Source organism: Chlorocebus sabaeus, chromosome 6 (genome assembly GCF_047675955.1).
Source record: "Chlorocebus sabaeus isolate Y175 chromosome 6, mChlSab1.0.hap1, whole genome shotgun sequence".
Lineage (NCBI taxonomy): Eukaryota > Metazoa > Chordata > Mammalia > Primates > Cercopithecidae > Chlorocebus > Chlorocebus sabaeus.
Window position 1 is genome coordinate 2,378,041 of NC_132909.1, and position 25,494 is coordinate 2,403,534.

At 42.6% G+C, this 25,494-nt stretch overlaps 1 protein-coding gene across 1 annotated transcript in view; it reads right to left on the reverse strand.

Moving 5' to 3' along the window:
- Window positions 1-457: 457 nt before the first annotated feature.
- Window positions 458-25,494, reverse strand: part of NLRP8 (NLR family pyrin domain containing 8) — a 39,389-nt gene continuing 14,352 nt past the window's right edge. The window contains exons 5-10 of the mRNA XM_073017230.1: window positions 21,180-21,347; window positions 16,872-17,024; window positions 12,407-12,577; window positions 10,268-10,438; window positions 2,062-2,232; window positions 458-557 (exon numbers count right to left, since the gene is read on the reverse strand). Coding sequence (XP_072873331.1) covers window positions 458-557; window positions 2,062-2,232; window positions 10,268-10,438; window positions 12,407-12,577; window positions 16,872-17,024; window positions 21,180-21,347 — 934 coding nt within the window. The remainder of the gene's footprint in view (window positions 558-2,061; window positions 2,233-10,267; window positions 10,439-12,406; window positions 12,578-16,871; window positions 17,025-21,179; window positions 21,348-25,494) is intronic.

Consider the following 25,494-nt stretch of genomic DNA (forward strand, 5'->3'; position numbering starts at 1 on the left):
GAACAGGTTTCTTCCTTAATAGTTGATGGACCAGTCTACCAGTAAATAAATCACACTCTAAAAAATTTCCAATTTAATTCATGCATATTTTTAATTAAAATTTTCTAGTACCTTGAAGATATGAAGACATATCTCCAAGAGGAGATGTTTACATGACATATTCAAAGACATTTTGGTAGCCAGGAGTAGATGTGGGTTGAACTCGCCTTACGTTGGTGCCCCAGTGCAGTGACTAATCTGTGTGTTAACACATGACACTCCGTAACATTGATACGGTTATTTGGAGGTCATGCCCTACACCAGTTTCCAGAATGAATGGAGCCATTCCAGACTCAGGACGGCCCACAAAATAGGCAACTGTTTCCCAATTTCTCATTAGGAAAAAAATACCCAGAGGACCACCAGATCCGTCGCCAGAGGGTCCAGGTCGATTCATCCCTATTGCTTCACCGTAGCGCTAAGAATTCCAGTCCTGTATTATCTTCAGGAAGTCCCTTTCCACTGCAGGACCCTCCAGTCTTACCAGCATATCCACTTCATTACTGTCTTTCTTCTCCCTGGGAAGGATAAAAACAAGGTTTTGTTTTCTTACATTTGGTTTTCCTTTGCAGCCCTGAAACAAGGAGGCAAAACTCTAGAACAGAAATTTACCACCTAGGAGACCACCCTGGCCCCATGCAGTTGGTCAAAATGAATAGGGGTGCTCTCAGGAGCTCAGGAATGAATTTGAAGTGCCTTGGGGTTCAACCAAGACAGCCTCAATGATCCCTCCTTCTGTAAATCACACCCTTGGGTGGCTCCCTCTCTCACTGGACCAGGGCTAGACTGTGTGGCCAATAGAACAAGGCAGATGTGATGGGATGTCACTTTCAAGATTAAGTAATAAAAGACTGTAGCTCTGTTTTGGGCTGTCAGTCATCTCTCTGTGCCATCGTCTCCCTCTGCCTCTGCCTCTCTCAGCCTCTCGTTCTGGAGGAAGCCAGCTGCAATGTCATGAGAAACTCCCTGGAGAACAATTGAGACCCCCAGCCCACAGCCACACAAGTGAGCCTGGAAGCAGATTCAACAGCCGTCATCAAACCCCAGCCAGTGGCTCAACTGAGACCTCGGGAGATACCACGAGCTAGAACCACCCAGTCACATCGCTGTCCTATTTCTGACCCTCAGAAATTGTGTAAGACAATATGCCTTTATATTGCCTTAAGTTACTAAGCATTGAGGTAACTCGTTGCATAGCAATAGATGACTAATACACCAGGAAAATTGTATCCTTCACCTGGAACCCACCACTGGTTGAGAACATGTGTTAGGCACTGTGCTAAGTGCCGTGTGTGTGTGTGTGTGTGACTTTTCTTTCAGTCATCATTAAATCTCCATGGGGAAAGACACCATTTCAGTCTTAAGGATGAGCAAATCAAGGCTTAGAAAGATTGACTTGTTCACTGCTACGTAGCTGGTAAGTGGTAACATCAAACTCAGTTGTTCAGGAAGAAAAGGTAAAGAAATGAAGAAAAGAGAAGACAAAGACAAGAAAGAAGATATCAGACAGGTGAATCCCAGTTAACAGTTCCTTTAGGTAAAAGTGGGAGTTGGGGGTTTGAACAGCTACACGGAGGGAACTATAAATCCCCAGGAAACAAAAGCAGAATGGTAGCAACACCGGAAACAATCGCATTCCAGGTCCACCATCTCACTTTCTATTTTTAGAGTCAGGGTCTCACTCTGTTGCCCAGGCTGGAGCGCAGTGGTGTGATCATGGCTCACTGCAGCCTCAACCTCCTGGGCCTAAGTGACCCTCTCACCTCAGCGTCCTGAGTAGCTAGGACTACAGGCATGCACCACCATGCCTAGCTAATTTTTGTATTTTTTAGTAGAAGATAGGGTTTTGCCATGTTGCCCAGGCTAGTCTGAGCTCCAGACTCAAGCGATTTGCCTGTCTCAGTCTCCCAGAGTGCTGGGATTAGAGGCATGCACCACCACACCCAGTCCAGCATCTCATTTTTTTACAAGGAGCTTCTCTTGGGTGATTGGTTTTGCACAGGGAACCCAGTGGAGACTTACAAAATGACCTCCTCTCTCTTCTTTTGACTTGAGAAGGCCTCACACAAGGTCAGAATACCATCAACTTCGATCACGTTCTTGCTCAAGTCCAGATGTCTCAGATGTTGGTTTTTACAGAGCATGGAAGCCACGGCCTGGCAGCAGATGGAGGTGAACAGGCAGTTTTCCAGCCTGTGACACAGAAACAGACAGCAGAGAAGTCATCATGACTCATCTGAGAGCTCAGCTGGTGTGACGGCTTACAGCCGAGAAATCACACTAACAGGAATGCGTACTGTTGTTTCAACCATGTCTCAAAGAGGTGCCGTGCATCATCAATACAATGCTGGCCCATGAGAGTTCTTGAACAAAGAGTAAAATTCATGGATTATTAGATTAATGGGTTAATGGGTTATTATGGGAGTGGGATGAGTGGCTTTATAAAGAGGAAAACAGATCTGAGCCCGTATACAGTATGCCCAGTGACTCACTAGTGACCCTGCAGAGAGTCCGCACCAGCACTAAGGCTCTCACCAGATGCAGCCCCTCCACCTTGAACTTCTCAGCCTCCATATCCCTTTCTTTATAAGTCATGCAGTTTCAGGTATTCTGTTATAAGCAACAGAAAACAGACTAAGACGGATAGGGTCCATGAATTTTATACTGAGCCAAGTTACTGCTCATGGCCGAAACTAGATTAAAAAAATAATGTCATACAAGCAAAGACTTAGAAAATACTGCATAAACACTTTCAGGTATAGAAAGTTCTTTTCTACCTGAAAATATATTTCACTCAATCTAAGAGATAAATCAACATTTAAAACCCAAACTAGATTTGAGGAGTCAAAGAATCATGACTGGCAGTGATTCATACTGAATTTAATTTGAGAAGCAAATCATCAACAAAAATGAACACCATTATCCAAACTAATCCTAGAAATGAAAGGTGTACTACAAGACAATAATTTAAACGAGCCAGATTAAATACCAAGATTACACTAATGGCGAGCAAAAAATTTGGATCGAAAGAGGCAAAATTAGTTTCATTTTTTGATCATGAGAGATGTTTACAAATCTTTTGCAAATACTAAAGGTAACCAAAGAATTAAAAGGAGAATGAATGCTTTTATATCACTGGCTGGTGTACATGTTAGCAAAGAGACCATAAAAAACAGGGAAATATATACATTATATATTTTCATATATAAATATATTAATGTAATTAATATAAATATTTTAAATATATATAAATATATAATAGATATTTATATAATATAAATTATGTATATATAAATATACAACATATAATATATAAGTATATAATATATGAGAGAGGTTCCAAGATGGCTGAATAGGAACAGCTGCAGTCTGCAGCTCCCAGTGTGAGCAATGCAGAAGACGGGTGATTTCAGGATTTCCAACTGAGGTACCGGGTTCATCTCACTAAGGCTTGTCAGACAGTCAGTGTAGCCCATGGAGCCAGGTGGGGCATTGCCTCACCTGGGAAGCGCAAGGGGTCAGGGAATTCCCTTTCCTAGCAAAGGGAAGCTGTAACAGACGGTACCTGGAAAATCAGAATACTCCCACCCTAACACTGCACTTTTCTAGTGGTCTTAGCAAATGGCATACCGGAAGATTATATCCTGCACCTGGCTTGGAGGGTCCCATGCCCATGGAGCCTCACTCATTCCCAGCACAGCAGTCTGAGATCGAACTGCAAGGCAGCAGTGAGGCTGAGGGAGGGGCACCCACCATTGCTGAGGCTTGAGTAGGTAAACAAAGCAGCTGGGAAGCTCAAATTGGGTGGAGCCCACTGCAGCTCAAGGAGGCCTGCCTGCCTCTGTAGACTCCACCTCTGGGGGCAGGGCATAGCTGAACAAAAGACAGCAGAAACTCCTTCAGACTTAAACGTCCCTGTCTGACAACTTTGAAGAGAGTTGTGGTTCTCCCAGCACAGAGTTTGAGATCTGAGTGGGTCCCTGACCCCCAAGCAGCCTAACTGGGAGACACCTCCCAGTAGGGGCCAACTGACACCTCATACAGCCGGGTGCCCCTCTGAGATGAAGCTTCCAGAGGAAGGATCAGGTAGCAACATCTGCTGTTCTGCAATATTTGCTGTTCTGCAGCCTCCACTGGTGATACCCAGGCAAACAGGGTCTGGAGTGGACCTCCAGCAAACTCCAACAGACCTGCAGCTGAGGGTCCTGACTGTTAGAAGGAAAACTAACAAATGGAAAGGACATCCACACCAAAACCCCATCTGTACATCACCATCATCAAAGACCAAAGGTAGATAAAACCACAAAGATGGGGAGAAACCAAAGCAGAAAAGCTGAAAATTTTAAAAATCAGAGCGCCTCTTCTCCTCCAAAGGAATGCAGCTCCTCACCAGCAATGGAACAAAGCTGGATAGAAAATGACTTCGACGTGTTGAGAGAAGAAGGCTTCAGACAGTTGGTAATAACAAACTTCTCTGAGCTAAAGGAGGATGTTCAAACCCATCACAAAGAAGCTAAAAACCTTGAGAAAAGATTAGAAGAATGACTAACTAGAATAAACAGTGTAGAGAAGTCCTTAAATGACCTGATGGAGCTGAAAACCATGGCACAAGAATTACGTGACGCATGCACAAGCTTCAGTAGGGGAGTCGATCAAGTGAAGAAAGGGTATCAGTGATTGAAGATCAAATGAATGAAATGGAGGGAGATGAGAAGTTTAGAGAAAAAAGAGTAAAAAGAAATGAACAAAGCCTCCAAGAAATATGGGACTATGTAAAAAGACCAAATCTACGTCTGATTGGTGTACCTGAACGTGACGGGGAGAATGGAACCAAGCTGGAAAACATTTCTCAGGATATTATCCAGGAGAACTTCCCCAACCTAGTGAGGCAGGCCAACATTCAAATTCAGGAAATACAGGAATGCCACAAAGATACTCCTCGAGAAGAGCAACTCCAAGACACATAATTGTCAGATTCACCAAAGTTGAAATGAAGGAGAAAATGTTAAGGGCAGCCAGAGAGAAAGGTCGAGTTACCTGTAAAGGGAATCCCATCAGACTAACAGCAGATCTCTCAGCAGAAACTCTACAAGCCAGAAGAAAGTGGGGGACAATATTCAACATTCTTAAAGAAAAGAATTTGCAACCCAGAATTTCATATCCAGCCAAACTAAGCTTGATAAGTGAAGGAGAAATAAAATCCTTTATAGACGAACAAATGCTGAGAGATTTTGTCACCACCAACCCTGCCTTACAAGAGCTCCTGAAGGAAGCACTAAACATGGAAAGGAACAACCAGTACCAGCCACTGCAAAAACATGCCAAATTGTAAAGACCATCAATGTTAGGAAGAAACTGCATCAACTAATGAGCAAAATAACCAGCTAATATTATAATGACAGGATCAAATTCATACATAACAATATTAACCTTAAATGTAAATGGGCTAAATGCTCCAATTAAAAGACACAGAATGGCAAATTGGATAAAGAGTCAGGACTCATCAGTGTGCTGTATTCAGGAGACCCATCTCATGTGCAGAGACACGCATAGGCTCAAAATAAAGGGATGGAGGAAGATCTACCAAGCAAATGGAAAACAAAAAAAGCAGGGATTGCAATCCTAGTCTCTGATAGAACAGACTTTAAACCAACAAAGATCAAGAGACAAAGAAGGCCATTACATAATGGTAAAGGGAACAATTCAACAAGAAGAGCTAACTATCCTAAATATATATGCACCCAATACAGGAGCACCTAGATTCATAAAGAAAGTCCTTAGAGACCTACAAAGAGACTTAGACTTCCACAAAATAATAATGGGAGATTTTAACACCCCACTGTCAACATTAGACAGATCTACAAGACAGAAAGTTAACAAGGATATCCAGGAATTGAACTCAGCTCTACACCAAATGAACCTAATAGACATCTACAGAACTCTCCAAATCAACAGAATATACATTCTTCTCAGCACCACATCACACTTATTCCAAAATTGACCACATAGTTGGAAGTAAAGCACTCCTCAGCAAATGTGGAAGAAGAGAAATTATAACAAACTGTCTCTCAGACCACAGTGCAATCAAACTAGAACTCAGTATTAAGAAACTCACTCAAAACCACTCAACTACATGGAAACTGAACAAACTGCTCCTGAATGACTACTGGGTATATAACAAAATAAAGGCAGAAATAAAGATGTTCTTTGAAACCAATGAGAATGAAGACACAACATACCAGAATCTCTGGGACACTTTTAAAGCAGTGTGTAGAGGGAAATTGATAGCACTAAATGCCCACAAAAGAAAGCAGGAAAGATCTAAAATTGACACCCTAACATCACAATTAAAAGAACTAGAGAAGCAAGAGCAAACAAATTCAAAAGCTAGCAGGAGGCAAGAAATAACTAAGATCAGAGCAGAACTGAAGGAGATAGACACACACACACCAAAAAAACCCTTAAAAAAACTAATGAATCCAGGAGTTGGTTTTTTGAAAAGATCAACAAAATTGATAGACTGCTAGCAAGACTAATAAAGAAGAAAAGGGAGAAGAATCAAATAGATGCAATAAAAAACGATAAAGAGGATATCACCACTGATCCCACAGAAATACAAACTACCATCAGAGAATACTATAAACACCTCTATGCAAATAAACTAGAAAATCTAGAGGAAATGGATAAATTCCTGGACATATACACTCTCCAAAGACTAACCAGGAAGAAGTTGAATCCCTGAATAGACTAATAACAGGTTCTGAAATTGAGGCAATAATTAATAGTCTACCAACAAAAAGAAGTCCAGGACCAGACGGATTCACAGCCGAATTCTACCAGAGGTACAAAGAGGAGCTGGTACCATTCCTTCTGAAACTATTCCAATCAACAGAAAAAGAGGGAAATCTCCCTATCTCCCTAATTCATTTTATGAGGCCAACAGCATCCTGATACTAAAGCCTGGCAGAGACACAACAAAAAAAGATAATTATAGACCAATATACCTAATGAATATTGATTCAAAAATCCTCAATAAAATACTGGCAAACCAAACCAAGCAGCACATCAAAAAGCTTATCCACCACAATCAAATTGGCTTCATCCCTGGGATGCAAGGCTGGTTCAACATACTCAAATCAATAAACGTAATCCAGCATATAAACAGAACCAAAGACAAAAACCACATGATTATCTCACTAGATGGAGAAAAGACTTTCAACAAAATTCAACAGCCCTTCATGCTAAAAACTCTCAATAAACTCGGTATTGATGGGACGTATCTCAAAATAATAAGAGCTATTTATGACAAACCCACAGCCAATATCATACTGAACGGGCAAAAACTGGAAGCATTCCCTGTGAAAACTGGCACAAGACAGGGATGCCCTCTCTCACCACTCCTATTCAACATAGTGTTACAAGTTCTGGCCAGGGCAATCAGGCAGGAGAAAGAAATAAATGGTATTCAAGTAGGAAAAGAGGAAGTCAAATTGTCCCTGTTTGCAGATGACATGATTGTATATTTAGAAAACCCCATTGTCTCAGCCCCAAATCTCCTTATGCTGATAAGCAACTTCAGCAAAGTCTCAGGATACAAAATCAATGTGCAAAAATCACAAGCATTCCTGTACACCAATAACACACAGAGAGCCAAACCATCAGTGAACTCCCATTCACAATTGCTTCAAAGAGAATAAAATACCTAGAAATCCAACTTACAAGGGATGTGAAGGACCTCTTCAAGAAGAACTACAAACCACTGCTCAACGAAATAAAAGAGGACACAAACAAATGGAAGAACATTCCATGCTCATGGATAGGAAGAATCAGTATTGTGAAAATGGCCATACTGCCCAAGGTAATTTATAGATTCAATACCATCCCCATCAAGCTACAAATGACTTTCTTCACAGAATTGGAAAAAACTACTTTAAAGTTCATATGGAACCTAAAAAGAGCCTGCATTGCCAAGACAATCTTAAGCCAAAAGAACAAAGCTGGAGGTATCATGTTACCTGACTTCAACTATACTACAAGGCTACAGTAACCAAAACAGCTTGGCACTGATACCAAAACAGAGATATAGACCAATGGAACAGAATAGAGCCCTCAGAAATAATATCACACATCTACAACCATCTGATCTTTGACAAACCTGACAAAAACAAGAAATGGGGAAAGGATTCCCTATTTAATAAATAGTGCTGGGAAAACTGGCTAGCCATATGTAGAAAGCCAAAACTGGATCCCTTCCTTACACCTTATACAAAAATTAATTCAAGATGGATTAAAGACTTAAATATTAGACCTAAAACCATAAAAACCCTAGAAGAAAACCTAGGCAATACCATTCAGGCCATAGGCATGGGCAAAGACTTCATGACTAAAACACCAAAAGCATAGGCAACAAAAGCCAAAATTGACAAATGGGATCTAATTAAACTAAAGAGCTTCTGCACAGCAAAAGAAACTACCATCAGAGTGAACAGGCAATCTACAGAATGGGAGAAAAATTTTACAATCTACCCGTCTGACAAAGGGCTAATATCCAGAATCTACAGAACTTAAACAAATTTACAAGAAAATATCAAACCACCCCATCAAAAAGTGGGCAAAGGATATGAACAGACACTTCTCAAAAGAAGACATTTATGCAGCTAACAGACACATGAAAAAATGCTCATCATCACTGGCCATCAGAAAATGCAAATCAAAACCACAGTGAGATACCATCTCACACCAGTTAGAATGGCGATCATTAAAAAGTCAGGAAACAACAGGTGCTGGAGAGGATGTGGAGAAATAGGAATGCTTTTACGCTGTTGGTGGGACTGTAAACTAGTTCAACCATTGTGGAAGACAGTGTGGCCATTCCTCAAGGATCTAGAACTAGAAATGCCATTTGGCCCAGCCATCCCATTACTGGGCATATATGCAAAGGATTATAAATCATGTTGCTATAAAAACACATGCACACGTATGTTTATTGCGGCACTATTCACAAGAGCAAAAACTTGGAACCAACTCAAATGTCCATCAATGATAGACTGGATTAAGAAAATGTGGCACATATACACCATGGGATACTATGTAGCCATTAAAAAGGATGAGTTCATGTCCTTTGTAGGGACATGGATGAAGCTGGAAACCATCATTCTGAGCAAACTATTGCAAGGACAGAAAACCAAACACTGCATGTTCTTACTCACAGGTGGGAATTGAACAATGAGAACACTTGGACACAGGGTAGGGAACATCACACACCAGGGCCTGTCGTGGGGTGGGGGGAGGGGGGAGGGATAGCATTAGGAGATATACCTAATGTAAATGACAGGTTAATGGGTGCAGCACACCAACATGGCACATGTATACATATGTAACAAACCTGCATGTTGGGCACATGTACCCTAGAACTTAAAGCATAATAATAAAAAAAGAATAAAAAAGTATATAATATATAACATATTGTATATTTACAAATTTTATATGTATTTTAATATATTTATTTATATATACTTACATATACTTATATGTATAATATATAAAATAAGTATATACATATAAATAATATCTATAAAATAAGTATCTATGTGTCTGTACATATATATGTATATAGATATGCATATATGTATCTTTATATACATATATGTATATGTGTATATGCATATCTTTATATACGTAGGTATGTATATGTGTATATGCATATCTTTATATACGTAGGTACGTATATGTGTATATGCGTATCTTTATATACATAGGTATGTATGTGTATATGCGTATCTTTATATATGTATATATGTATATGTATATATGTATCTTTATATACATATGTGTGTATATATATCTCCTAAGTATAAAATTCAATTTCAGAAGACCAATCATATCAGGTATCAGTCTAAAACTGACAAACTCTGTTATCTTTTATTCAACTAGAAGAATATTTTCTAAAACAACTGTTAACACAGATTGCTGCATCCCACCCTCAGAGTTTCTGATTTCCTAGGTCCGAAGTGGGGCCCCAAAATTTGTATTTGTCCTGCCCAGGTGAAACTGCTGCTGATCCACACTTTGAGAACCACTGCTCAGAAGCTTCCCAGTTCTCCAATTCAATGGAGGGAACAATCCAGAAACTTAAAAAGACAGCACTTTCCTGTTATATATTCCATCCTGAGAGATGCTTATATACAATTTCTCCTTATCTCATAGGAGGAGATGAGGGGCTACTTACTCCAGGATCTGTAATGTACAGTCAGGGTTCTTCAGGGCCTCACACAGCAGGATCACTCCATCATCCTTCAGGCTATTAAAACTCAGGTCAAGACTTTTCAGGGTTTTATTTTTACAGAGCGCAGAGATCATATCCTGACAGCAATTAAAGGTCAAGTCACACTTTCTCAACCTGCAAAGAAACACAAGTAAAAAAAAAAAAAAAGAAAACACCCTTAGGTTTTACTTCTTTGTTTTTGGGTTCTGTTTTTATTTGTTTGTTGTTTGTTTTTTGTTTTTGCATAACGGCATAACCAAGATGCAATTAATATACCACACAATTCACCCATTTAAAGTGTACCAAACATTGGTTTTCAGTCTATGTATAAAGTTGTACGATCATCACCACAATTTTAGAATATTTTTGTAAATTCAGTTTAGAATATTTTTGTCACCCCTCAAGGAAAACCCTGGACACTTTAGAAGCCACTTCTCCCTTCTTCCCTCAACCTACCCCTACCCTAACACCACTAATTTGCTTTCTTTTTCTAGATTTGCCTATTTTTGGCAAGTCATTTAAATGGAATCATACAATATGTGACCTTTTGCGTTTAGCTTCTTTCATCTACCACAATATTTTGAAGATTTGTCCATGTTGTAGCATGAATCAGTATTTCATTTAACAAATAACATTCCATCACGTGAATACACCACACTTTCTTTATGCCTTCATCAGGGCACAGACCCAGGTTGTTTCCAGGTCTTGGGTATTATGAGTATTATGAATAATGCTGCTGTGAACTGTGTGCAGGTTTTCATGTGGAGGTGGGTTTTTATGTCTGTTGTGGATACACCTACAAGTGGGACTGATGGCTCACAGATTAAGTCTGTGTTTCACCTTTTGAGGAATCGCCACAGCTGCTTTCCAAAGCAGTGGCACCCTTCCCTGCTTCTTTTCGGGAAGCTAAAAGTATCGATGTTTTGGGGCTATTTTGCACCACCTCATTCCTCTCACAATCATTTGCTGAGATTTACTATGCTTTGGGCATTGAATTAGGGGATGAGAATTAAAGGCAGGAATTAGGGCCCCTGCCTTTTAGCAGCTCATATTCTCATGTGAGACAAGAAACAAAGAGGCAGATTCAATGGTTATGGTTCAGTGATGTCCTAGTAAACCAGCTCTCTAGAGCAAACAAACAAAAGCCCTAGGGTGTAGTGACTGCCAGTTTCCATGGTACAAACACTTCTGCCATGGCTGATTTCAAGCTATGAAAATGAACTGCCTTGTGACAGAGCAGGAACATCGTCATCTTGGACAGACACTACCACTTTAAGTTCCAGCTCCCTTTCTAGCCTCATGCATTTCCAGGAAATCACTTCTCTCCTAATTACAAAGAGCAGACAGTAAAACACAGATAAGACAGCTTGGGCACAGAGGGAGGTTGGGGGGGAAAGTCTCTCAGGTAACTGCCAAACTCCCCCCTCATACCATGAGCCCCAGGAAAACAGCAGGCCTTAATAGCACATTCCTTTCCCTTCAGGTGCACTAAGACAGGGAAGCTAAAAGCAGACTCAGCGGAAATGCCTGCAGCTGCAGGAAGATGTATGAGAACAGACACACAACTTTCCCTCCCAGATAAGCACAATCAAGAGTCACAGAAGCAGTCCAAGCCTCTGATAAACTCTCCCACCCTGAATCCTTAAAAACTCTTAGTCTATAAGAGAGTGTAGCTCTAACCTAACTCGGTCAGAAGCCCCTCTTAGGTTTGTTTTCTCTAAAATAAATCTGTCCTTAACTGTCAAGCCACCTTTTGTGTTTCTTTCCTCTTTCTTCAATTCTTATACCTCGAGGTAGTCGTTCTTACAGTGATGAACAGATAGATGTCAATATTCCTTACATTTAAAACACCCTGCAGTCCCTCTCAGTTCACTCCTGGGTATCTTGGTACACAGTTTGAGAACTCTGCCTCTAGATCATTTGCCTCTGAATCAGAAATAATAACCCTCCTCTTTATTATGCTTTTCCCCTCAGTACCAGCACCATGCCTAACATGTAGTAGGCACCTAATAAATATGTGACATAAATGAACATATAACAGGTTCTCTCCATCACCCTGTTCTGCTCCAGGGAGTTCCAAGAAGAAAACATTCTGGAACTTACACCAGCCTCTGCAGAGGACATCTCAGGTGTGACAGGGCATTCCAAATATGCTTGACCCCTTCATCTTTCAAGGCATTTTCCGCCAAGCTCAGGTGGGTCAGCATCTTACTCTTCCTGAGACAGGAGGCAAGGCTTTCACAAGAAAGTTGTGTAAGCTTGCAATTCTCTATCCTATGGGAGAGAAGCACACAGATGACTAAATGGAGAGGGGTCTTTGTCTCACACAGAAGGGTGATCATCTCAGTCAGGGCTCTCCCTCTGAATGCAGAAGCATCCTCATACCTCTGTCATCACCACTTAGGACTTCCAAGCTTTAAAGGAAAGGACAGCAGCTTTGATATGGGAATGGTGGGGTGAAGAAATCGGGGATCAATAAAATTGTTAGACTAAAAAGCTTCTGCACAGCAAAAGAAATAATCAGCAGAGTTAACAGACAGCCCACAGGATCAGGGGAAACCAGTCCCCGATATTTCAACGTAGGTTCTTTTCTATTTTTGCTAAGTGTCAGCTGGTCTGAGAAATAAAGGGAAAGAGTACAAAAGAAAGAAGTTTTAAAGCTGGGTGACCAGGGGAGACATCACATGTCGGCAGGTTCCGTGATGCTCCCTAAGCCGTAAAACCAGCAAGTTTTTATCAGCAATTTTCAAAGGGGAGGGAGTGTACGAATAGGGTGTGGGTCACAGAGATCACATGCTTCAAGGGCAACAAAAGATCACAAGGTCAGGGCAAGATCACAAGGTCAGGGTGAAACTAGAATTACTAATGAATTCCCATGTCCCACTGTGCACACATTGTCATTGATAAACGTCTCAACAGGGTTCAAGAGCAGAGAATCAGTCTGACTAGAATTCACCAGGCTGGAATTTCCTAATCCCAGCAAACCTGGTGAGCGCTGCAGGAGGCCAGGGCGTGTTTCATCCCTTATATGCAACTGCATAAGGCAGACACCCCCAGAGTGGACATTTTAGAGGCCCCCCTCCCCACCTCCCTGGGAATGCATTCCTTTCCCAGGGCTGTTAATTATTAATATTCCTTACCAGGGGAAGAATTCAAAGATATTTCTCTTACCCGTTTTCGGTAATAAGAGAAATATGGCTCCATCCTGCCTGACCCACAGGCAGCCAGACTTTAAGGTTATCTCCCTTGTTCCCTGAAAATTTCTGTTATCCTGTTCTTAAGGTGCCCAGATTTCATATTGTTCAAACACACATGCTTTACGAACAATTTGTGCAGTTAACGCAATCATCACAGGTCTTGAAGTGACATACATCCTCAGCTTACAAAGATGACAGGATTAAGAGATTAAAGTAAAGACAGGTATAGGAAATTAATAAGAGTGTTGATTGGGGAAGTGATAAATGTCCATGAAATCTTCACAATTTATGTTCTTCTGTTATGGTTGCATCAGGTCCCTCCATTCAGGGTCCCTGACTTCCTGCAACACCACAGAGTGGGAGAAAATCTTCACAATCTATACATCTGACAAAAGACTCATATTCAGAATCTACAAAGAACATATCAGCAAGAAAAAAAAAAAATCCCATCAGAAAGTGGGCTAAGGACATGAATAGACAATTCCTAAAAGAAGATATGCAAATGGCCAAAAAGCAAATGGAAAAATGCTTGACATGAATAAGTATCAGGGAAATGCAAATCAAAACCTCAATGAGATACCACCTCACTCCTGCAAGAACGGCTATAATAAAACAATTAAAAAAATAGGTGTTGGTGAAAAGGTAACACTTTTACACTGTTGATGGAAATGTAAACTGGTACAGCCACCATGGAAAACAGTGTGGAGATTCCTTAAAGAACTAAAAGTAGAACTACCATTTGATGCAGCAATCCCACTACTGGGTATCTACCCTGAGGAAAAGAAGTCATTATATGAAAAAGATACTTGCACACACGTGTTTATAGCAGCACAATTTGCAATTGTAAAAATATGGAACCAGCCCAAATGCCCATAAATCAACGAGTGGATAAAGAAAATGTGATACACACACACACACACACACACACACACACACACACACACACACACGCACCCCATGGAATACTACTCAGCCATAAAAAAGCAACAAAATAATGGCATTTGCAGTAACCTGGGTAGAATTGGAGACTATTTTTCTTTTTTTTCTTTTGAGACAGAGTCTCGCTCTGTTGCCCAGGCTGGAGTGCAGTGGTGCGACCTTGGCTCACTGCAAGCTCCACCTCCTGGTTTCACGCCATTCTCCTGACTCAGCCTCCCAAGTAGCTGGAACTACAGGTGCCCACCACCGCAAATTAGCCTGGCTAATTTTTTGTATTTTTAGTAGAGACGGGGTTTCACCGTGGTCTCGATCTTCTGACCTCGTGATTCACTGCCTCGGCCTCCCAAAGTGCTGGGATTACAGGCGTGAGCCATCGCGCGTGGTGGGAGACTATTTTTCCAAGTGAAGTAACTCAGGAATGGAAACCAAACATAGTATGTTCTCAATCATATGTGGGAGCTAAGCTATGAGGACACAAAGGCATAAGAATGATACACAGGACTTTGGGGACTCGGGGGAAATGGTGGGGGGTGGCAAGGGAGAAAAGACTATACATTGGGTACAGTGTACACTGCTTGGGTGTTGGGTACACCAAAATCCCAGAAATCACCACTAAAAAGCTTATGCAACCAAACACCACCTGTTCCCCCAAAACTTATTGAAATAAAAATTAAAACCTGAAAAAAAAAAAGACTAGGTGCGGTGGCTCACATCTGTAATCCCAGCACTTTGGGAGGCCAAGGCAGGTGGATCACCTGCAGACAGGAGTTCAAGACCAGTCTGGCCAACATGGCAAAACCCCATGTCTACTAAAAATACAAAAAGTAGCTGGGCATGGTGGCAGGCACCTGTAATCCCAGCTACCCAGGTACTCAGGAGGCTGAGGCAGGACAATCACTTGAACCCAGGAGGCAGAGCTTGCAGTGAGCTGAGATCATGCCACTGCACTCCAGCCTGGGCAACAGACCAAGATTCTGTCTCAAAAAAAAAAAAAAAAAATTAAAACATAGAAAATAAATATATGGGATTAAGAGGGAAGAGAAAGAGACCACCAATAATCAAAGAACAAATAGCAGACATGGAGATGGCCTAAGAAGAGACATAATTTCCAAAGTTATAATAAAGGAAAGACACATTAAATACATGGGAAGACATGCAAATTAGAGAAACTAAGATGAACAGTCAGATGATAAAAAAATAGTCACTAGTAATCAAGGAAATGCAAATTAAAACCGTAAGGTACCATTTCCTGCCCAACAGATTGTCAACAACAGTAACAAAAACACTGATAATAATAAGACTTGGAGAAGAATTTGGAGTTAGGGGCACTTTCATACCCATTGCTCTGGCCAACTGGTACATGCTGGAAACAAATCCAGAAAAACTGAAGATGAATACTTACCATGGCCCAGCAATTCTGTTCTTAGAATGTTCATCACAACGTGTGTGCATGTGCGTGTTGTGTGTGTGTGTGTGTCTCTGTGTGTAGCCAACAATTGGAAGCAGCTCAAACCTCAACTGTGAGTAGAATGAATAACTAAATTCTTGGATATTCATATCAATATCATTCTGTAGTGAAGAGGAATTAACATAGAAGCAACTCAACAGATGAACACTAAGATAGAGATCAGGAAAAAAAAACACATCACAGGTGATGCTTTTATGTAAAATCCTTTTTTTTTGAAATGGAATCTCACTCTGTCATTCAGCGTGAAGTGCAGTGGTGAGATACCGGCTCACTGCAACATCTGCCTCCAGGGTTCAAGCGATTCTCCTACCTCAGCCTCCTGAGTAGCTGGGATTACAGGTGCACACCACCACGCCTGGCTAATTTTTGTATTTTTAGTAGAGACGGGGTTCCACCACGTTGGCCAGGCTGGTCTCAAACTCCTGACCTCAGGTGATCTGCCCGCCTCGGCCTCCAAAGTGTTGGGATTACAGGCGTGAGCCACCACACCTGGCCTTTTTATGTAAAATTGAAAGCAACGCAAAACGATGTGATGCCTGTTTAAGGATACATGGGTAGTAATATTAATACTATACATAAATTAAGGAGCCTGATCAGCCTGATTAAATATGTCATCATAGTAGGGTCAGGGGCAGGGTTGATAAAACCAGTGAGGACAGAGGAAAACAGAACTGATGACTTCTATTTCATAAACGGGATGATGGATACATAGGACTCACTATGCTTGATATATTATAGCATATTAGGTATAAATCCATACTTTTATGTAGATATGTTCTTTCTCTTTCATTCTTGGCTGGACCCTTACTGACCTATCTATATAATTACATCGATCACAAGACTTACGTTTGCTCCTATACATGTACCTTCCCTATGACTGCTTTTCTCACAGAAGCACTAAATCTACCAAACCACCACCACCACCACCACCACCACCACAACCACAGCCACCAGAAAGACTTACGACAGCCTCTCCAGCTGGGCCACGGACAGGTAACACGCCCCACAGTTCTCCAGGGAGTTTTTTGTTAGTATGAGAGTCTTTAGATGTCTGTTAACTTGAAGATTACTGCCAAGATCAGTCCAAATTCTAGGGGTGGCCAAGCAGTCTTCCAACCTGTAGAAGCCAGACACAAATACTGAGCCGTGGCTCTGGGGAAAATGGTACCCGTAGAGCCTCTAGGATCCCACTGTCTCACATCTTGGTCTTCACAGCAGAGCCTCGGGGGATTATTTCCAACTTTCCAGCCGGCACACCTGCACCAAGCTCAGGAACTTCCTACCAAGTCATCAGCAGAAAACAACCCCCTCTTGTCATCAACTGGACTACAATAACGACTGAGATCTAACTCTCTCCATTCAGCTCCTTGAAATACAAATTTCAAAACAAGTTGGCTGGAAAATGATCATGGTGTATATCTATGGGGTCCAATGTCATATTTTCATGTATGTGTACATTATAGAAAGAGTCAATCAAGCTAATGAACATATCCATCATCTCACCAACTTAATTTTTTTGGCAGTGAGAATGTTAAAAATCTACTCCTTTAGCAACTTTGAAATATCACATTATTATTAGTTAGAGTCAGCCTGCTGTGCAGTAGACCTCAATGCTTACTTCTCCTGTCTCATACTTTGTGCATTGATTTGCCAGTCATCATCAAGGTGAAGAACTTAGATTCAGTGACGTCAGGGAATTTTTCCTAAGTCTCACGGCCACTGTCTTCTCAGGCTGGATTTCGGCCTCAAGGTGGGCTGTTTATATAAAGACATTCAGTGAAGCATTGTGCTTACCACCCTCCAGGTTCCAGTCACCTGAGCTTTCTGTTCTGTGCAAGAAAGGCAATGAAATGCAGAGATCATCCAAGCTACATTCAGCTCTGTTGGATGTAAAGGAGCAACCATGGCAGATGAAAACAAAACGAGAGGTCATACAAATTCTGTTGAGAGAAGGTTCACACATGGAAAGGCTGGAAAGTGGGGTCTGAACTAAAAGTGGAGCTACCATTCGATCTTTGGGCAACTACACAAAGGAAAAGAAGTCTTTATGTGAAAAAGATACTTTCACATGCATGTTTATAGCAGGACAATTCACAATTGCAAAGATATGGAACCCACTTGAGTACCAAAGAGTGGATAAGGAAAATGTGGTATATACACACCACGGAATACTACTCAGTCATGAAAAAGGAATGAAATGATGTCTCTTGCAGCAACTTGGATGGAGCTGTAGGCCATTATTCTAAGTAACTCAGGGATGGAAAACCAAACATTGTATGTTCTCATTTACAGGTGGGAGCTAAGCTATGATGATGCAAAGGCATAAGAATGATATAATAGACTCAGGGGACTTGTGGTTGGGGTGAAGGTTGGAAGGAGGTGAGGGATAAAAGACTACCTAAGGGGGACAGAGTATACTACTCGGGTAACAAGTGCACTAAATTCTTAGAAATCACCACTAAAGAACTTACCCATGTAACCAAAAACCACCTGTATCCTAAAAACTATGAATATAAACAAACCAAAAAAGTAGAGTCTGAGTAGGCACATGGCACTAAATGTTTAACCACTGCCGTTCTGGAGAAGGGAGTCCTGATGTGCAGTGTTTGCCGGTGCCTGTGGTATAAATGCCTCTGCCATGGCTGATTTTCAGCTCACAGTGGGAGGTCACTGAGTGAGGAGCTGGCAGGAGGTGCAGAGCAGTGCCCCATGACATCCTGTTTCCACCAAATGGGTACGGTAGACGGTGGCAGCAGCCCCAGGGCAGTGGTCAGGAGCTGGCAAGCGGTGGCTCGTGGGACTCCTCTAGAGTACCACTTGGTTTTCTACAGCATTATCAACTAAGAATGTTTTCAAATAAAACATTATTTTATTTAATTTATTATTATTATTTTTGAGACAGAGTTCTGCTCTTGTTGCCCAGGCAGGAGTGCAATGGCACAGTCTCGGTTCACCGCGTCCTCCACTTCCTGGATTCAAGTGATTCTCCTGCCTCAGCCTCCTGAGTATCTGGGATTGCAGGCATGTGCTACCACAACTAGCTAATTCTGTATTTTTAGTAGAGACAGGGTTTCACCATGTTGGTCAGGCTGGTCTCAAACTCCTGACCTTAGGTGATCCACCCGCCTCGACCTCCCAAAGTGCTGGGATTACAGGCATGAGCCACCGTGCCCTGCCTATTTTATTTTATTTTTTTTGAGATGGAGTTTTTGCTCTGTCACCCAGGCTGGAGTGCAATGGAGCAATCTTGGCTCACTGCAACCTCCGCCTCCCGGATTCAAGCAATTCTCCTGCCTCGGCCTCCCGAGTAGCTAGGATTACAGGTGCGCACCACCACACCCAGCTAATTTTTTTATTTTTAGTAGAGAAGGGGTTTTGCCATGTTGCCCAGGCTGGTCTTGAACTCTCAACTTCAGGTGATGCATCCGCCTCAGCCTCCCAAAGGGCTAGGATTACAGGCATGAGCCACCTTGTCCAGCTCCCACAAAAATGTTTAGATGGTTAAAAAATGATTAAAAGAAGAATATTTTGTGACATATGAAAATTGTATTAATTCATGTTTCAGTGTACATAAAGTTTTATTGGAACATAGCGGTATCCATTTGTTTACCTACGAACTCTGGCAGCCTTGGCACTGCAATGGCAGAGAGGAGCCATCAGGACGGAGACGGCATGGCCCCAGAGGCCAAAAGTGTTTCTTATCTGGCTTGTCATAGAAAAAGTTTGCTGAACCCTAGCAGGGATAATAATGAACCATAAAATAATTAGGAAACAATGCATTTTGATTCTCTATGACTTTTGTTGTTTAATATATTTGTAAGCCTATGATTTCATTTTTGAAAACGTTAACAGTTGGCTCATGAAATTCTTGAATGATGAAAAATCAGCTCGTGCAGGCTGCCATGTGATCCAGTCATCCCTTGCTGGTGTATACCCCAAGAAAAGGAAATCAGTCCATCAAAGAGATGTATGTACTACCACGATTGTTGCAGCTCTGTTCTCAGTAGTTAAGATTCAGAAACAACCTAAGTGTCCATCAGATATATGGATAAAGAAAATGTGGTACATATACACAATGGAGTACCATTCAGCCATGAAAGAGAGTAAGATTCAGTCATTTGCAATGACATGGATGGAACTGGAGATCATTCTGTTAAGTGAAATAAGCCAGGCACAGAAAGAGAAACCACAGGTTCTCACTTATTTTTTGGGATCTAAAAATCAAAACAATTGAACTCATGGACATAGAGAGTAGGAGGATGGTTATCAGGGACTGGGAAGGGTAGTGGGAGGGTGGAGAGCAGGGGAAGGTCAGGATTGTTAAAGCCATTTATGCCTAGTGTTCCATTATTGGAACACTAAGCATGTGGGAGTCATTTATATCTCACTGCTCAAGGTCATCACCAAGGTCTGATTGAAAAATTTCAAAACATTGCAGCCTTAGGCATAAACAGGTTAACAGGTTAAAAAAGAATAAGACCTAGTATTCGCTAGCACAACAGAGGAACTATAGTTAATAATAAATTGTACATTCCAAAATAACTAAAAGTATAAATCAATTGTTTGTAATACAAAGGATAAATGTTTGAAGGGCTAGATCTCCCATTCTCTAAGATGTGATTATTTCACATTGCAAGCTTGAACCAAAACATCTTATGTACCCCACAAATATGTACACCTACTATGTATTCACAAAAATTAAAATAAAAAGTTAGAAAATATCCAGCTTTTACAATCCAGAAGGAGGTGCTACGGTTCACTGCTGGGGCTCAGGTTTCCTGGTATCAGATGGATCTAGAACATGGTCAAATAGTACTTTTTTCTTTTTTTTTTTTCTTCAGACTGAGTCTCGCTCTGTCACCCAGGCTGGAGTGCAATGGTGCAATCTTGGCTCGCTGCAACCTCCACCTCCTGGGTTCAAGCGATTATCCTGCCTCAGCCTCCCAAGTACCTGAGATTACAGCCCATAATTACAGTAGCTGAGATTAGCCTGTCACCACACCAGTTAATTTTTTGTACTTTTAGTAGAGATGGGGTTTCACCATGTTGGCCAGGCTGGTCTCTTGACCTCGTGATCCTCCCGCCTCGGCCTCCCAAAGTGCTGGGATTATAGGCATGAGCCACCATGTCTGGCTCAAATTGTACTTTTAAAGTTGAACAAAGCCAACAACAGATCAAATAAAAGAGAGGGAAACTGAGCCTCTCAACACCACCCCTGAAAAGACCATCCCGGTACCCCGATTCCCACTCCACCTGCCGTCTCAAATCTTACCTGAGACATTGCAGACGGCACCGGGGGGATCTCAGCGCTTTGCACAGAAGCTTCACAACATTGGACTCCACTTCCACATGTTGTATTTCCAAGTATCTCAGATGCTGGTTCCCCATTAAAACACCGATTAAGTCCTGATTCAACATAGCGCTATTCACACGCCTTAAGCTGGAGAGGGAAGAGCGTCTCCTTGGAATAGGGTCCTGTGTACACTTGTAGAATTCTGCGGCCTCACAAAGGAGGCTCCCGGAAGCTACAGCTGCATGTGGGACAGGTGCGGTCCCACCCTCAGGGGGTTTACAACTGAATTCAGGACACAGACATTAAAGAGTGATATAAACCTGTGATTATTCAGGTCCTATCCTGGGAAAACTGTAAGCCAAAATGAATGGCTCATTTTCTTCATCTGGTCTAACACTGATGGGCATTTGGATTGGAAACATCATTCTCAGCAAACTAACACAAGAACAGAAAACCAAACACCGCACGTTCACACGTGTAAGTGGGCGTTCAACAAGAGAACACATGGACACAGGGAGGGGAACATCACACACCGGGGCCTGTCGGAGGCTGGGGAGCCAGGGGAGGGAGAGTATTAGGACAAGTACCTAACGTAGATGATGGGTTGATGGGTGCAGCAAACCACCATGGCACGTGCATACCTATGTAACAAACCTGCACGTTCTGCATACGTACCCCAGAACTTAAAGTATAATAAAAAAATTTTTTTTAAATGAATGACTTGGCTGGGCGCAGTGGCTCACGCCTGTAATCCCAGCACTTTGGGAAGCTGAGGCGGGCGGATCAGGAGATCGAGACCATCCTGGCAAACATGGTGAAATCCCGTCTCTATTAAAAATACAAAAAAATTAGCCGGGCGAGGTGGCAGGCGCCTGTAGTCCCAGCTACTTGGGAGGCTGAGGCAGGAGAATGGCGTGAACCTGGGAGGCGGAGCTTGCAGTGAGCCGAGATTGCGCCACTGCACTCCAGCCTGGGCGACGGAGTGAGATTCCGTCTCAAAAAAAAAAAAAGAATGACTCACAGGATCAAATTCGATTAGGCTGAGGTCCATGAAGCCTTTCCTAAAGCAAAGGGAATGTCATCCTATTCCTGAAGGTTCAGAGGACTATTTTTCCCCACACTCTCCTAAAATCATGCTTTTTGTTTTAAAATTTTTATTTATATTTCTTTATTTTAATAACAAAGCTCAGCTACTTTTTTTCCCCCTTGTGAGACGGAGTCACTCTGTTGCCCAGGCTGCAGTGCAGTGACGCGATCTCAGCTCACTGCAACCTCTGCCTCCTGGGTTCAAGTGATTCTCCTGCCTCAGCCTCCCAAAGTGTTGGGATTACAGTCATGAGCCACCACTGCTTGCTATCATGCTCCTTTTCTAAAATTAGGGACACAGATTTGCTCTGCACCTCTAATGCTTACATTTGATGCTGAACCTCTTTCTAATTAGTTGTTTAAAAACAGTTTGCTTGAGGTATAATTGATATACAAAACCCTGCATATATTTAATATATACAATTTGATGAGTTTGGACTATGCAGATATTCGTGATGCCATCATCATAATGGAGGTGGTTAACTAGTTATTTTTTTTCCTTTCCTTTTTTTTTTTTTTTTTTTTTTTTTTTTGAGACAGTCTTGCTCTGTGACCCAGGCTGGAGTGCAGTGGCGCAATCTTGGCTCACTGCAACCTTTGCCTCCCAGGTTCAAGCAATTCTCCTGCCTCAGCCTCCCACGTCACTGGGATTACAGATGCATGCCACCACACCCAGCTAATTTTTTTTTTTTTATTTTTAGTAGAGACAGGGTTTCACCAGGTTGCCCAGGCTGGTCGCAAACTCCTGAGCTCAGGCAATCTGTCCGCCTCGGCCTCCCAAAGTGCTGGGATGACAGGTGTGAGCCACCGCGCCAGGCCAGCTAACTAGTTCTTCTGCATTTAATCAGTCCATGAGGAGGGGCCCCTTCTGTGCAACATGGAATTCAGAACTGAGTTCTCAGCTCAGTTCAACAGCCCTAGTCGCACCACCTTTCACAAGTCACGTAACCTCCCTAAAGTTCAGTTTCAGGTCTAGGAGGGAGAGCATATGACATGTTCTCCTTAGGATAGCTGTGAGAATTCATGCCACGAACTTCTCAGCCCAGTGTTTGTCACATAGAAGGCACCCAGTAAGCAGGAGCGAATAATAACCATTATAGTAACAGGAGAGAACATATATCTGATAATGGCCAGGAGCCATGTGGATGCCTGGTAGCTTATTTCAAGGAAGGGGCCAGTGGTTCACATGGTGAATTATAGGGTTTTTGGATCTTAAAAACTCTAGAGAGACAGCATATGGAGTAGTGGCTAAGAGAACTGATTCTGGAGCCAGATTTGACCGCTTAGTAATGATGTAACCTCATGCCTCAGTTTCTTCATCTGTGAAATAGGGACACCTACTGCTTGGGGTGAGTTTTAAGAGCATTCATGTGCAAAGAACCTAAGATAGCCTAGCAGACGGTGGGGAATGCATACATGTTCACTCTTATGTTGTTAAAAATAGTGGCTGGGTGCGGTGGCTCACACCTATAATCCCAGCACTTTGGGAGGCCGAGACGGGTGGGTCACTTAAGATCAAAAGTTCGAGCCGGGTGCGGTGGCTCAAGACTGTAATCCCAGCACTTTGGGAGGCCGAGACGGGCGGATCACGAGGTCAGGAGATCGAGACCACCCTGGCTAACATGGTGAAACCCCGTCTCTACTAAAAAATACAAAAAACTAGCTGGGCGAGGTGGCGGGCACCTGTAATCCCAGCTACTCGGGAGGCTGAGGCAGGAGAATGGCGTGAACCCGGGAGGCGGAGCTTGCAGTGAGCCGAGATCCGGCCACTGCAGTCCAGCCTGGGTGACACAGCGAGACTCCGTCTCAAAAAAAAAGAAAAAAAAAAAAAGATCAAAAGTTCAAAACCAGCTTGGGCAACATAGGGAGACCTTGTCTCTACAAAAAAATTTTTAAAAAATTAGCTGGGCAATGGTGGGATATGTCTGTGGCCCCAACCACACGAGAGGCTGAGGTAGGAGGATTGCTTGAGCCCAGGTCAAGGTTGCGGTGAGCCATGATCATGCCACTGTACTCCAGCCTGGGCAAGAGAGCAAGATCCCACTTGGAAAAGAAATGAAGCAGTGTTTCTCCTCCTCCATGTAAATCTCTTCCTTCCCAACCCAGTTCAAACATGCCCTCTTTGGTGAGGCTTACCCTACGCAGGCACCTGCTAATGGTGGTGAGTTAGAGAAGCACAGTGTTGGTGAAGATGAGCTTTGGGCTGTCTGCGGTGGAGTGCTTCACCTAAGACTTGTCAGTTGCAGGATCTTAGACAAATCACTTAACCTCTTCAGCTCTCACTTTGCTAAAAAAATAAAAGGGGGGGCTGGGCGTGGCAGCTCACATCTGTAATCCCAGTACCTTGGGAGGCTGAGGAGGGCAGATCACTTGAGGTCAGGAGTTCGAGACCAGTTTGACCAACATGGTGAAACCCCATCTCTACTAAAAATACAAAAACTAGCCGGGCGTGGTGGTGCATCCCCGTAGTCCCAGCTACTCGGGAGGCTGAGGCAGGAGAATCACTTGAACCTGGGATGGGGAGGTTGTAGTGAGCTGAGATCCCCCCACTGCACTCTAGCCTGGACAACAGAGTGAGACTCTGTTTTTTAAAAGAAGGGGGAATAATAGTACATATTAATACTTTAAAGGAATGCAGCAGTGAACCATACTCAGTGCTCAGGTCACACGCGGCTTCCATAAGGCAGTGTCTCTCCACAGAGTAACCACCACACCCTGGGTCACGCAGTGCTGGTTCCACTTAGGGCACGGTCCTACAGGCTTCGCGTGCAGGACTGCATTTAATCTCTCCGTCATGATGATCATTTAATTTTATTTATTGTTCGTGTGTTTTGAGACAGGGCCTCACTCTGTCACCCAGGCAGCAGTGCAGTGGCCAGATCACAGCTCACTGTCACTGCAACCTCTGCCTCCTGGGCTCGGGTGATCCTTCCACCTCAGCCTCCCAAGTAGCCGGGACTGGTCTCGAACACCTGAGCTGAAGTGAATAGGCATGAGCCACAGCACGACGCTGATCATTTTATGGACGGATGCGTTGACACACATCAGGAAGATGCCAGGAATTCCATGACACATTGTATATACCATTCACTTAAGGACACAGAGTTATTAGGTTGGTGCAAATATCACTAATGGCAAAAACTGCAATGGCATTTGCACCAACCTCAGAGTAACTAGAGACAGGTCGAGCCGGCAGCCTGGCTCCAGT